The 14,565-nt window shown below is 34.9% G+C and overlaps 1 protein-coding gene across 1 annotated transcript in view; it reads right to left on the reverse strand.

Moving 5' to 3' along the window:
* htt (huntingtin) overlaps positions 1 to 14,565 on the reverse strand; it is a 1,164,033-nt gene that overhangs the window by 834,506 nt on the left and 314,962 nt on the right. The window contains exon 14 of the mRNA XM_090393484.1: positions 3,933 to 4,132. Coding sequence (XP_090249610.1) covers positions 3,933 to 4,132 — 200 coding nt within the window. The remainder of the gene's footprint in view (positions 1 to 3,932; positions 4,133 to 14,565) is intronic.

Genomic DNA, 14,565 nt, shown 5'->3' on the forward strand with positions numbered 1-14,565 from the left:
TATTCTGGAGAATGTTGAAAAAGCTCAGAAATGGAGGAAAGAGTGTTGCAAAAGGAATTGAAGATGATGAAGAAAGTTTATTTTTCACTTGGCTAGACTATAATAAATTTAGTTTAATCTTTTATCCAAGTGTGAGCAAACAAAGTTTGCGCCTGAAAGTATCTTCAGAACTGCGGTAAGGTGGTACAACATCGGGCAACTCGTTGCAAAGGTGAAGCAAGCTCACAACATCTCCCACAATGCAAAACACATCTCCTTGTGAGCTTGCTCCATCTTTGCAACGAGTTGCCCGGTGTTGAACCAACTTACCCCAGTCCTGAAGATACTTTCAGGCACAAACTTTGTTTGCTCACACTAGGATAAAGGATTAAACTAAATTTATTATGAAGATGATGAAGGGGACATGAAAAACTGGTGAAAAAGATATCCATGAAGTATGAAGTAATTACTTCAAAAAATTGCTAAATGAAACAAGCAGTGATGACAGCACAGTAGTAAAAAGCACTCAACAGGCATGCAATCAGGAATACATATCCATACTTGAAGTAATAGAAAAAGCCATCAAAAGTCTGAAATGTGGAAAGGCAGTGGGAGTAGAAGATATTTGACTAGAAATGCTCAAGTATAGAGGTATAAAAGTCTTACAGTGGCTGCACTGCATAGTTCAGAAGGCCTAGACAGAGGGATAAATTCCAGATGATTGGAATAGAGCTCTCATAGTACCCATATATAAAAAGGGAAATAAAACTGAATGTGAGAATTATAGAGGTATTTCCCTACTGAGTGTTCCTAAGTAAGATGTTGTAAAATGTAAGGTTTTAAAATTTGGAAAACAAAGATGGGATGCAGAATTTATGCTTGATGAGAATATATTGTTGGAGGTAGAGGAAATAAGAGATCTGAGGGTGATAGTGGATAAGGATCTAAAATTTAGGGGACATATCAGCAAAATTATGAAGACAACACAAAGGCTTCTGGATGATGCGGAGGACAATGACATGTAGAAGTAGGGAGATTCTTGTTCCATTGTATAAGGCTTTTAATTAGGCCACACATGGACTATTGTGCCCAGATTTGGTCACCGGGTTTTCAGAAGGATGAAGAGATGTTGGAAAGGGTCCAAAGGCGACTGACCAAAGTAGTTTCTGACCTCTGGAATGTCGAGTATGAGGAAAGATTGAGAAGATGTAATTTGCAGAGGTTGGTTGACAGGAGGAAGAGGGGAGATATGATAGAGACCTACAAGTTGGTAAGGGGTTGTTATAGGATCAATGGTGGAGAAGTTCTACAGAGAATAGTGTGAGATCAGGGGAGAACCAGAGGTCATCCCTGGAAACCGTATAAAGAGGGTGTGAGTAGATGAGTGAGAGGCAGGTTTTTTTCGTGCAGAGCTGTGAATGATTGGAATGCCTTGCCTGAGAGTGTTGTGACTACAAGGAGTTTGAGTGTGTTTAAAACACAGTATGATGAGATGTGTGTGTGTGTGTGTGATAAAAGGACCTCCCAGATGAGTCTTTGACTCCCTGAGGTCCTGGGTAATAATAATAATAATAATACTTGAGAAACGGTTGAGAAGGATTGTGGAGGGTAAGCTTGGTGAACAAGCTGGATTCAGGCCAAATAGAGGCTGTCAGGATCAAATTTTCACGTTACGACAAATAGTTGAAAAGTCGTGGGAACATAACAAAGATCTGTATTTAAGTTTTGTAGATCTGGAAAAGGTGTATGACAGGGTGCCAAGAGAAAAGCTGTTCAAAGTGCTACAGCTGTATGGTGTCACTGGGGCATTATATCAAGCAATACCTAGTCTTTATTTGAGTTGGAAGGCAGCGGTTAGAATTGAAAGTACAGGAAGATGGTTTTATGTTAAATTTGGTGTCAGACAAGGATGTATGTTATCCCCTCTGCTATTTATTATCTATATGGATCACATTATGAAGGAAAGTGTTATTAAACCTGATATCAAAATTGGAGATGTTAATCTCAGCTCTTTACTCTATGCAGATGATGTTATACTTCTAAATAAATCTGCTACAAGTCTGCAAGATTCCCTGACTAATTTGAATAACTCTTGAAATAGATTTGGTGTGAAGATCAGCAATAACAAAACAAAGACAATGAAAATAGGCAGAAGCATTGAAAATATCAACTGCATTTTGAATGAAGAACCTATAGAACAAGTAAAACATTTCAGCTACTTGGCATGATTATTAGTGAAGATGGTAAATTAAATATCTAAATATACAACAGAATCAACAAAGCTGGAATGGTAAGAAGTCAATTGAATAAATTTATATGGAATAAGAGAGAAATCAGTCAAAACACTAAATTAGCTGTATACAAGACAGTGTTCAAACCAATTTTAACCGATGGATCTGAGCGCTGGGTTAGAAAAAAAACACTTGACCCAAGGCTAGAAACCACAGATATGAGAGTCCTGAGAAAGATTAGAGGGGTGAACAGATGGCATCAGTGGCAATGTCATATTAAAAATTAGGATATTAGAAAAGAACTTAATATTGTTAGCATCCAGGAATGTGTTAGCAGAGCTAATCTCAGGTGGTATGGTCACTTAAACAGAATGGGAGAGGAAAGATTAGCAAAACATTGGATCAGGATTCTTTGCCAGATTGGCAGGAAAAAGACCAAGAGGAAGACCAAGATATATGTGAATTGATACAGTAAGAAGTGCCTTAGAAGATGGAAATATAAGCTCTGATAATATTGAAGTCTTGACAGGTAACAGATTGATTTGGAGGAAAATTGTAGATAGGAAGTTAGTAATGGTGTAAATTTTTCATGCAGTACTATCATATCCTGTACACCCCTTGAGGGTGCATATCAGGAATTTGATGATGATGATGAAAGGCAGGGTGAGATTAAAAAACAGGCAAGATTGTGCAAAGCAAACAAATTCAAAATTTTTAAAAAAGCCTGATAAGATTAATAGTTATCTTAATATCAGAAAACAATTGAAAATATGTGGATTTAGAACTACTTTATGTAATGACAATACATATTAAAAAAAAAAAATCCTGCCGTAATTATTTAAAGCCGACCTCACTTTCACATCAACTCTAATTTTTACGTGTTTTTCACAAAATGCATAAGCACGTGTTAAGATTCATCTGGTCATATATTTTTACTTATGAAAGCACTCTAGCTGGATGGATTTTAATGAAATTAAGTATTTAGAATCTTCACTAAAATTTGTCATATCACAATATCATTTGTCATATCATGCACTTGTAAGTTCCTCTGTAGCACAATTAGAAGAACGATGGTACATTGCACCCTTCGATCGGAAAAGGCCTAAATCCGATTCTCGTTGTGATGAGAGGAATCTTTATATGGGTTTTTTTAATTCAAAGTGAGCTAGCTGATTCTCATATGGAGGTAGCATGGCTTTTCTCACAGAAACTCAGGTTTTTCATTCTGCACATAGACAGTCTTGAGAACACATGAAATTTATGGACAGAAATACTAGTGGTTGTGGGCAGTAGATGATGATGATGATGATGGTAGTGGAGGTTCGGTGTAGATGATGGATTAAGTAGTGTAGACAGAGCGTTGTAGAGTAGATGCCCTCCCTCGATGTCTTTGGACTCCTTGGAGGTGTCACGTAATAATAATGATAATAATAATCTCCCTTTGGATTTAAATTGGGCCATTCTGACTGGGAAAATTACGCAAAACAATTTGATACAATATAAATAACAAGAAATCAACTAAGCATAGAACATACAATAAAAACATATCTAAGATGTGATAATAAACGGCATGACTAAATGATAATCATTTCGATAACTGTTAATCAGTAATATAAGTCATATTGAACAGTTACTTCACTAACATATAAATTAATTCCTTTGTTAGTGAAAATTATCTAATAATACTTAGTAATATATTCAATTTACAATAATGTTACTTACTCTAACTAACCAATAAGGATTATCACTGATAAAAAGCAATGAATCAAGTAATTTCAATCCTAAATGACCATTGGCAGATTCTAGAATAGGCAGAAGACAAAATTTCAAAGCAGTCAGCCCCAGCTTGGAAGCTACAGAAGATTCATCCTGAACAACTGACAACAGTCTCATAACTAAATCATCCAAGGTTGGCACAGTTCCTGTCAAAATATAATTAGAATTACACACACACACAAAGTTAACTTGAGTTTGTTAATTGTATACTTATGAATCACCAGGAAATCATAAAATTCTGACTAAATGAAAAGACTAGTTAAAACATATTATTACTGACAATGTCTCTACAACAACAGCTTCTTCTTTGACAGGTTCTTGTAGATAAATATATCATTTCATCCCATTTTAAGCACGGAAACTTAAAAACAGATACTATAGACATATTAGACATATACTACAGTGAATCCCTAGGTACCAGAGAAATAGTTTATTATAGCAACATACAAGTTTGCTACATTGAATTTAGAGATAAAAATTGATTCCCCAAATTTCAAAATGTTATCTTATTTTACCTGAAATCTTCATAATAAATTAGTACAATCAAAATCAAAAATAACCTGAAAACTTCAACAGTTCAGTTGATCAACTTTATAATTGGTCACCTTCAATTACAAAGAAAGAGGACAAGGACACCAGTGATGAAATTAGTCGGCCTAGGAAAAGACAAGAGGAAAGGTGAGTAACATAGTGAAGTCAGCTTCTTAAATGGACAGAGACCCAATGATGGACAGCAAAACTACTATTATTTTCTTAGAAGTGTAAATTAAAGAAACATGGCACAATATACAGCAATTCTTTAATCCAGTGTTTCTCAACCTTCTTTCGTGTGTGCCCCATTTTTTAATATTAGTTTTTGTGGCATCCCCCCACCTTCCTGCCTTGCATTTCTTGTGTTAAGACACTGATAAAACCAATAAAAGTTAGCAAAACAAAAAAAATAAACACGCTAGAAATTAATTAAAATATTCATACAAATTTAAATACGTCAACAAATCTTTCAAAAATTGTATAGATCTGGAATCACTGCACAGACCGTTGAATCATATTGGCCTTTCAGAAACATTCGCGATTTCATCGCAGGAAGTCTCGAATGTTCTGGAAATGTTTCTGCGAGTATAAATAAGGTTTGAAATGGCAAGATGGCATTAACACTGCAACAGTGATCAAAAGTGAGAAGTCTATGGTCGGCATTATTTTACTCCTATTTGCAATGACTGTGATACACGGTATAAAAACAATCTTTTCTAGTGTAAAAAAATGGATAAATTTTTAACTGGACGTAAGAGGGTATCTGACAACTGTGGAACACTGATGTCAACAAAGTCAGGTTCACAAAATATCACTCCAAAAGTAAAATCAAGAAAGTATGCAGCAGAATATTTACATTTCGGCTTTACAAAGACTGAAGTAAATGATGAAGAAAGACCACTGTGTGTTATTTGTTCGAAAATTTTGGCGGCTGATAGCATGAAACCAAATAAACTTAAAAGATATTTGGAAATACCTCATAAAGAGTATCTTAACAAACCTCGAGAGGTCTTTGCTGCCAAACTGAAATGTTTTGAAAAGCAAAAATCTAGCATTATAAAAGCTTTGTCTGTAAATGAAAAAGTTTTACTAGCTTCTTAGAAAGTTGCATATAAAATAGCTAAGTACACAAAGCCCTACACTATCAGCCAGCTATGATTGATATTGTGGAAACTATGCTTGGAGAAAGTTTTACTAAACAACTACAGTGCACACCTCCATCAAATGATATTGTTACTCGGCGAATTGGTGATATATGTGAAGATATGCAGCAACAATGTTTGTCAAAGTTTTGTGACCAGTTATTCTCAATTCAGCCTGATGAAACAACAGATAGCAACAAGGATTGTCATTCGATTGCTCATGTTCGATTTTGAGATGGATGCTAAGCAGTTGAAGAATTCTTGTTTTGTAAACTAATAGAAAGAAGAGCCACAGCACCAGTACTATATTGAACGATTGGATGATTTATATGCAAGGCAAACATACAGTGGAAAAATTGTGTTGGAATTTGCACTGATGGTGCTCAAGTTATGTCTGGAAGGTTTAAAAGTTTACAAGCCCTTGTAAGGTAAAAATCCCCACAATGTATCTGGACACATTGCATGATTCATAGAGAAGCTCTTGCTGCAAAGGAAATGAGTCCTGGTCTAAACATTGTGTTAACAACAGTTATAGTTATAACCACGGTGAATTATATAAAAATGAGACCTTTAAAATCAAGATTGTCTGAACTTTGCAAAGACATGGCTGAAGTGAAACATTCAGCATTACTATTTTACTGCGAGACAAGATGGTTATCACAGGGATGTAAAAATAAGTATTATTATTTTATTTCTTTATAAATTTATTCCTTTGTTTGATTTTTTCTTTATATAACTTCTACTTTAATCTTTACTTTAACTTTCTACCTTTTCTAACAGGTGCATTCCGAGCTCTTAATGCGTTGCTTGATTTAGTCTCCTATATTTAATCCTTTCATTCAACATTAATCCCCCCCTTTTCTCAAGGCCGTAATTATGCTTCTTCACGTGCATGAAACTTTAGAACTAAGAAGTGCCTCTGGCTGGAGCCAATTCCTTTGTCTGAACTACTGGCATCTTTCTATATTGAATTCTGAAAAATTTATTTTTTTATATTGACTGCGCCATCAGAATTCACAGATAGGATTTGAATTTCCTTCCAAAGAAAAACACTCAGCACAACACAGAACTTTTCTTTCTTAAACTTATCACTAAATCGAGCAATGCAAAAATACTAATTTTCAGTCGTGGCTACTTATCTTTCTAGGTCACACAGGTTCGAATTTTTTATGAGAAGTGCATTGGCAAGTAGGAATCAGGCAAGTTATTTGACAAACAAAACAATTTATTCATACTAATCGAATGTACAATAAAAGTTAACACTAAGCACACAAGTTAGTTCAAGCTCCATACTTCCACAGTGAAATAAGCTTGGAATTATAAATAATCCTCCTAGTTTAACAATTCTCTCTTAAACAACGTGTCTGAGGTAATACTTGAGCCATCACTTAGTTATACACAGAGCAAACTTACACATGCTACACAATAGGTAGGCTCAGCTAATAAACAATATTAAAATATCACCTTATATTACTTAAGTATAAAGAGCTAATAAGCTTCATTTCGGCAATGAAAACATTACTTAAAATTAGGGGATATTAAATCCCACATAGTTTTAAAACCGAATAAGAAACTCAAAGATTGGAATCAGAGAGTTTCTTGCCGAATATAGTATAGTAAACTATAAAGTATCGGCGATACTAGCGTTAGCCAATGCAAGTGATCCTAGTACATAGTACGTTATCGGGCAACTCGTTGCAAAGGTGGGGGAAGAAGTTCAGATCGCTATTCTTAGGTATTTTCCATAATGTAAAAACACATTTCCTAGGAAATGTATGCTGTCATTACATTATGGAAGGAGGTCACTACCCAGACCGGTTTCAGCCTTTTTTGAGGCCTCATCAGTGAGTAGCTAGACCAGATACCAAAGTGTATAGCGAGAAGAACTTATGTACTCTGCGAACGAGTTTTCCAAACAGGTGCAACCATTAAGTTACTTAAGTATAAAGAGCTAATAAGCTTCATTTCGGCAATGAAAACATTACTTAAAATTAGGGGATATTAAATCCCACATAGTTTTAAAACCGAATAAGAAACTCAAAGATTGGAATCAGAGAGTTTCTTGCCGAATATAGTATAGTAAACTATAAAGTATCGGCGATACTAGCGTTAGCCAATGCAAGTGATCCTAGTATCTTCCCCCACCTTTGCAACGAGTTGCCCGATAACGTACTATGTACTAGGATCACTTGCATTGGCTAACGCTAGTATCGCCGATACTTTATAGTTTACTATACTATATTCGGCAAGAAACTCTGATTCCAATCTTTGAGTTTCTTATTCGGTTTTAAAACTATGTGGGATTTAATATCCCCTAATTTTAAGTAAAGTCACCTTATATTAATGCTATCCTATCTCACATAACTGAGCAAGTTAATTCACAATGGTTAGCTAAATACCTTCTGTCCTGAAGTAATATTAACATTAAAACCTTAAAGAAACCTCTGTCACAATTTCCTCTCCTAGTAAAATACAATATAACAGACCTTACTTGGTATGTCGTCTAGTTCACATTAGTAGATTTCTTGAAATCACTATTCTCTGTTAGGTTCCAATCTTGACTACACACATGGGTACCTTTTTCCGAGATCGATTAGGTCACTTCTTATTTCTGAGATCGTCAGGAAACTTGGCGGCAGGAAATGTGGAACTGACTTTCTTCAATACTCAAATGAGTCATCTCGCACTTCGGGCATCTGTTGGCTGGAACTAAGGTCCCCAACCTTGAATCGGCATGACATACTCGAACCTGGAGCTGGAACAGAACTTGGGCAAAGGCGAACTTATCCTGCCACGTACATCGAAACAAATCTCTCTTCCTATGTGGCCATCTACCAGATGACGACTGACCTCTACTACGGTTTACGAAAAACCCGTGACAACAACAAATCACGGCAAGAACCACTTCCGACGATGAATACCAAGATGATGACACCCTTTCTCAATGTCTCCCCCGTTTATCTTGCTCAATCGACCTTGGGTCCAGCTATGTTTTTATTCCCTTGGGTATATCATGGAGGTCTATCCCCCTCCCCTCACAGTTTGATCGCTGCGTTAAGGCGGGAAACCCCGTACATTCTTGAACTTCATGAGTGTGGTAGCCTAAGGTCACATACTTAATCCATCTGGGATATCTTTGTCTTAACAATCTATTGTTACAATTCATTCAGACATTTTTTTTATTTGTCTTTTGGTCTTTTTGAACAGAAAAATTTAAGTTAAATATTAACTAAAATTACAAGTATTTTGAATTAATTTCATTTTCCAAGTAAAATCGGTATAGAAGAAATTTTATTCAAAATTCCTTCTATACAAGATTTTACAGCGAAAATAGGTTTAGAACATGTTTACACATTAAGAGGTGAAATAGCAATCTTCTTGGAAGAGAAAAATCATGAAGAAGCAGAGAAGTTTAGAGACCACTTATTTGTGATGAAATTGAGCTACTTGGTGGACATATTCGAGAAACTAAATATATTAAACCTGCAACTACAAGGAAAAAATACACATATCTTAGAGATGAGTGATAAAGTTCATGCTTTTTTTTGTAAAAAACTAGAGTTATGGAACAAAAAGGTAAAGCAACAAAAATTACAAATGTTTGCAAATATGGATGAATTTATCAAAACCTACAAGGCAGAAGAGCAGCACATCAAAGTTTTATTTTTAAATGATTTTCTATTGAAAATCATTAAACAATGTTGATGAAGAAACTATTTTATAACTGACGACAACATAATGGCAATGTACAAGTGGGTTAGAAACTCATTTCAAATTACCCCTGAAGGTTTCTCAATTGAAGAAGAGGAACAATTTATAGGTTTCACGTCAAACGGCGAACTTGGCAACAAACACCTCTTTTTCTAACCTTTCCTCATCCATTCTGTGATCATATCATCTTAGATTAGCTCTACTCACACATGCCTGAATGTTAACAATGTCAAGTTCCTTCCTGCCATCATCATTTTTAATATGATTCTGCATTGATGTCACCTATTATTTTTTTTCAGAACTCTCATATCTGTGTTCTCTAATCTAGGGTCAAATGCTTTATTTCTAACCCAACTCTCAGATCCATGACTTAAAACTGGCTTGAACACTGTCTTGTACACTGAGAGTTTATTTATTTGTTTCTCTTTATTCCATATAAATGTAGTCAGTTGGCTTCCCACTATACCAGCTTTGCATATTCTGTTTTCTAATTCCATATTTAGTTTGCCATCTTAACTAAAAACAGTGCCTAAATAACTGAAATATTTTATTTGCTCTATATGTTCTCCATTGAGAATGCAGCTCAAGTTTTCTATTTCCTACCTCTTTTCATAGGTTTTTTTTGTTTGTTTGTTTCTTATTGCTGATTTTCAAGCGAAATTTGTTGCAACTGTTAATCAATTTAATTAGAGAATCCTGGAGACTTGCACTGAATGTGTTTAGGAGTACATCATCTGTATCAATCAAAAAGCTAAGTTTGATATTTTTGAGAGATAAATATCTTAAACAGCATGTCACTGAAGCATCTAGAGGCTTCAATGTTTTGGATTTGGTGACAACTTCACAAGACGTAGTTGTTAATGAGGTGTTGACACTGCTGCTGGTTATTGAGAGTCATCATGAGGTACTTGTTTGGGAAGTGATGAAACAAGAAAAGGTTACTTTCAAAAATGGACATATGTGGAAGTATAAAATGGGTGATTATAGGAAGCTCTGTAGTCAGCATCAATACATTGGGTAGATGAGCTGAGTAGAAAAGATGTAGACAATGAATGGAAACTCACAAGGCAATATTTTGCAAAAGCAATGTATAACTTTATACCGAGGGTTAAGTGAGTAAATAGAGTAGAAATAAAATGGATGAACAGTGAAATCAAGCAAGCTGTGCTGGAAAAGAAAGTGCTATAGAGGAGGTACAAGACAGGTGGTGGTGGTGGTGGTGGTCAGATGCATGAAGAGTATCAAATTCAGGCTAGAAAAGTGTAGAGCATGGAAAAGAAATAAACGTGCAATATGAGAGGAGATTGGCTGGTCAGGCCAAGGTTAACTCAAGGGAATTTTTCTGCTATATGGCAAGCAAGAGAAAGAATAATTGCCACAGGTTGACACTGGTGCATAATCATGGCAACAGAATAACAGTTGCAAAGGATATAGTGGAATTATTGAATGAGCACTTTATTAGCATATATCATACTGGTGTAAATGATGTGGTGCAATATATAGAAGGGAGGCAAGTATTATGAGAATTGGAAGTGAAAGAATCAGAGGTGTATCAGGTGTTGGTTGGGTTAGATGTTAATAAGGCAGTGGGAATGGATGACATATCACAATGTATTCTTAAGGAATGTGCACCACAGTTGGCTATGTGCTTGACCTGGTTGTTTAATGAAATTCTTGCAGTGGGTAGGGTTCCTAAGGAGTGGAAAGAAGGCATAATAGTACTACTCCACAAACATAGTTCTAGGACTGAAGTTTCCAATTATAGATAAGTCTGTATAACTGTGGTTGTGCTCAGGATGTTGGAGAGATTAGTTAGGAATAGAATACAGGATTGGGTTGATGGATATATCATTCTCTATGATGATCAGCATGGATTTTAAAGGATAGGTCCAGTTTTAGCAATTTACTTGCATTTTATGATAAGGTAACGAGTGTGTTAGATAAGGGAGAATCACATATACAGCAATATTCTTGGACTTTGCAAAAGTGTTTGATAGATTAACACATGATAAGCTGATGTACAAGCTGCTGAGAAGGGAACGGATAGCATATTGATTAGATGAATCGGAGATTGGCCATCTCTGAATGATACCAGCATGTTGCTTATAATGGAGGGTAACCAGTGGCATGCTCCAGGATTCTGTACTTGGGCTCCTGCTGTTTAGCTTGTTTGTAAATGATATATAAGTCGAGATGATGTGCATCCTTGTCTTACATCTGACTTAACACAAAATCATCTTCCTGCATTTCCTCCAATTCTAACTGCTGATTTGCAACTTAAATACAGACTACATATTGTTCTGTATAATGTTATATTTACCCCATATAAATGTGTTTTGAAAAGCTTTTTTCTCTAGGCATCTTGTCACATGCCTTTTCCAAATCTATAATTATTCTTGTTATATTCCCTCCTTGATTTCTCAACTATCTGTCATAAAGTGAAAATCTGATCCTGCCAGTCTCGATTTTTCCTGAACCCAGCTTGTTCTTCTCCAAGTTTCTCTTCCACAATTTTTTTAGCCTCTTCCCAAGTATGCTTGAATAAATCTTACATGCAATACTTTAGTAGAGAAATTCCCCTGTAATTCTCACCTTCGGCTTTATTCCCCTTTTCATAGATGGAAACTATGAGATCTTCACTCCAATCATCTGGAATTCGACCTTCTGAATTATACCATGTAGATAGTGCAAAACTTTTATACTTGCATATTTGAGCATTTGTGGTCAAATATCATCTACTCAACTCCCTTCCAACATTTCAGGCTTTGACAGCTTTTTCTACTTCAAGTGGTGATGTACTCTTCTTTGCATTCCTCTTGAATCTAATCTTTAAAGGTACTTATGGCATAACTATAAACACCAAAATTACATGATAACCACAGTAATAAACTTTAATGAAAGTAGATATTTCTTACTGGAAATAATAGTACATCATTAATGTGTGGAAACAAGAAAATCAAAGAACAGGAATACAAGATCAATTCCTATACAGCAAAGTTTAGCAATTAAAATTGGTTTGCGACAAGCTAGAAATCAAAATTAATATTAATAAATATTATTAAAAATATTTTTGACATTTATATAAAATGAGAATCTTCCAACCTTTAGAGGGGGGGGGGGGGGGCGAGAGAGAGAGAGAAAGAGAGGCAATCATTCCGATTCTGGTTAAGCCAATGTAAAAGGGCTTCACAACTTTCTTTGAAAGGCATTCATATTTAAAACTGCTTCTATGGAGAAGATGAACTTCATCCCACCAGGAATTGTGTTAGTGTTAATACTATTCTGTGCCAGACCAGAATTTTCAGGTTTTACATATTTAATGTAGCATTTGTTGTACATTAATTCTTTTTTTCACAGAATGATCCCAAAGTACGTGAAATTACATTCACAAGGAATCTGGTAACACCAGCTAAAGATAGAGGTGCCAGTTTGTCATTTGTAGATTGTAACAGATGAGAAATTTTGCTGTTAGGAGAATATGTGAGAATAAGGTGATACTTCTTCAAAATTCTACCAATAGGTTCAGAGATACCAAAAATATAAGGGATTAGAACCGTGTGTCTGTTGAAGAATCCTTAGGTTTTGGAACATAGGAGTCAATTATCTGCTTTGACAGTGAAAAGTTCTTGTAAGCTTGAAGGAGAAGAGCACCCATTATGTGCTCTATTAATTAAAGACTCAATAATACCAATTTCTTGTGAGGTGTGATGAGCAGATGTTTAATGAATGTATCTGCCATTAAAAAGTAAGTTTTGATAAAACACTGGTTGACAAAATATAGGAGGCTGTGCAAGTAAGAAGGATGTCTAAAATGGTAAACTACCAGCATTTTCTTTTTCCATGGCGAATTGAATGAGTAGGTGAAGGCTATTGATCTGATTTAGAAAAGTGGTAAGTTCATTTTGTGAACAAGCCAACCGCAAAAACAGAATCAATGTAACATAATCAATAAGAGGGTTGGGGATAAATGGATGGGAACAAGGTATCTTCTAGATGGTCCAAAAAATAGTTTGTGAAAAGTGGAGACAGAGGGCTACCAATAGCAGTGCCTTCAACCTGTTTATACATCTTATTTTTCCAGCTGAAATATCCTGATTATATAACAGATTAAAAAATCTTCACAACAACATCATCATTGAAATCATCATATAGTAAACTAATAGTGTTAAATAATCGAATGTCGGTAAATAGAGAAACAATATCGAAGCTGACATATCTGACTCTTGTATTTGAATATTCTTGATTTTTTCAAGCAAATATGCGAAATTCTTGATAAATGATCTGGAATGTCCAATATGGATTGTTAATAAACGTGAATGAAATTTAGCAATTGTATAGGTGGGAGATCAATACAATTCACAATGGACAACCTTAATTAAGAATTTTTGAGAAACTATACAAACAAGGAGTCCTTCCAAAATGGGTGTGTAACGTATACAAAGTATTTTGATCCCAACTAACAACTTCATCAATGACCTTATTAAATTAGATAGACGTCCTTTTACAGGATACCTCCACCTATCAAAAAATTAGTTATAACCATACAAAAACATAGATTAAACAATTAAAGTGGAAGAGTTTAAACAAAGTGATTTAGTATTTTCCAGTTCTGAATTTAATCAGTCACTTATGCAGGAATGGTAAACGCAAGTAATTAGTAACTAAAATAAGGTTTACTGAAATTTTTAACTCTAATATATTTAAACCCTTATATCACAGTTGCCTTCACAGATACAGAGTATAATGATAAATAGCATAGATACATTTAAACAAGCAAATGAGGAAAGCATGCACAATGCGTATTTCACTTGCAACTGCAGGAGTAGGAAAATGCATAGGGTATAAAAAGTAAGAATACCAACTTTTGAAAATGTTAATATACTGGATGCTCCTAATTAACTTGGAGCAGATATGAAATTAGACATTATCTGAAGGTTTGATTTGTGAAACTCAGTAGCATGCCCAATGTTACAAGATAAACTACATTTCACATTGTCTTTTTTTTTCCAAAAAAAAAATTTTAAATCATCATCATCATCTTCATCAAATTCCTAACATATACCCTCAAGGGGAGTACAGGATATGATAGTACTAAATGAAAAATTTACATCATTACTAACTTCCTATCTACAATTTTCCTCAAAATCAGTCTGTTACTTGTCAAGCCTCCAATATTATCATTATCAGATCTTATA

This window comes from Typopeltis vanoorti, chromosome 5, assembly GCF_054136105.1.
Source record: "Typopeltis vanoorti isolate ZY-2024b chromosome 5, IOZ_Tvanoo_1.0, whole genome shotgun sequence".
In the NCBI taxonomy this organism is placed as follows: domain Eukaryota; kingdom Metazoa; phylum Arthropoda; class Arachnida; order Uropygi; family Thelyphonidae; genus Typopeltis; species Typopeltis vanoorti.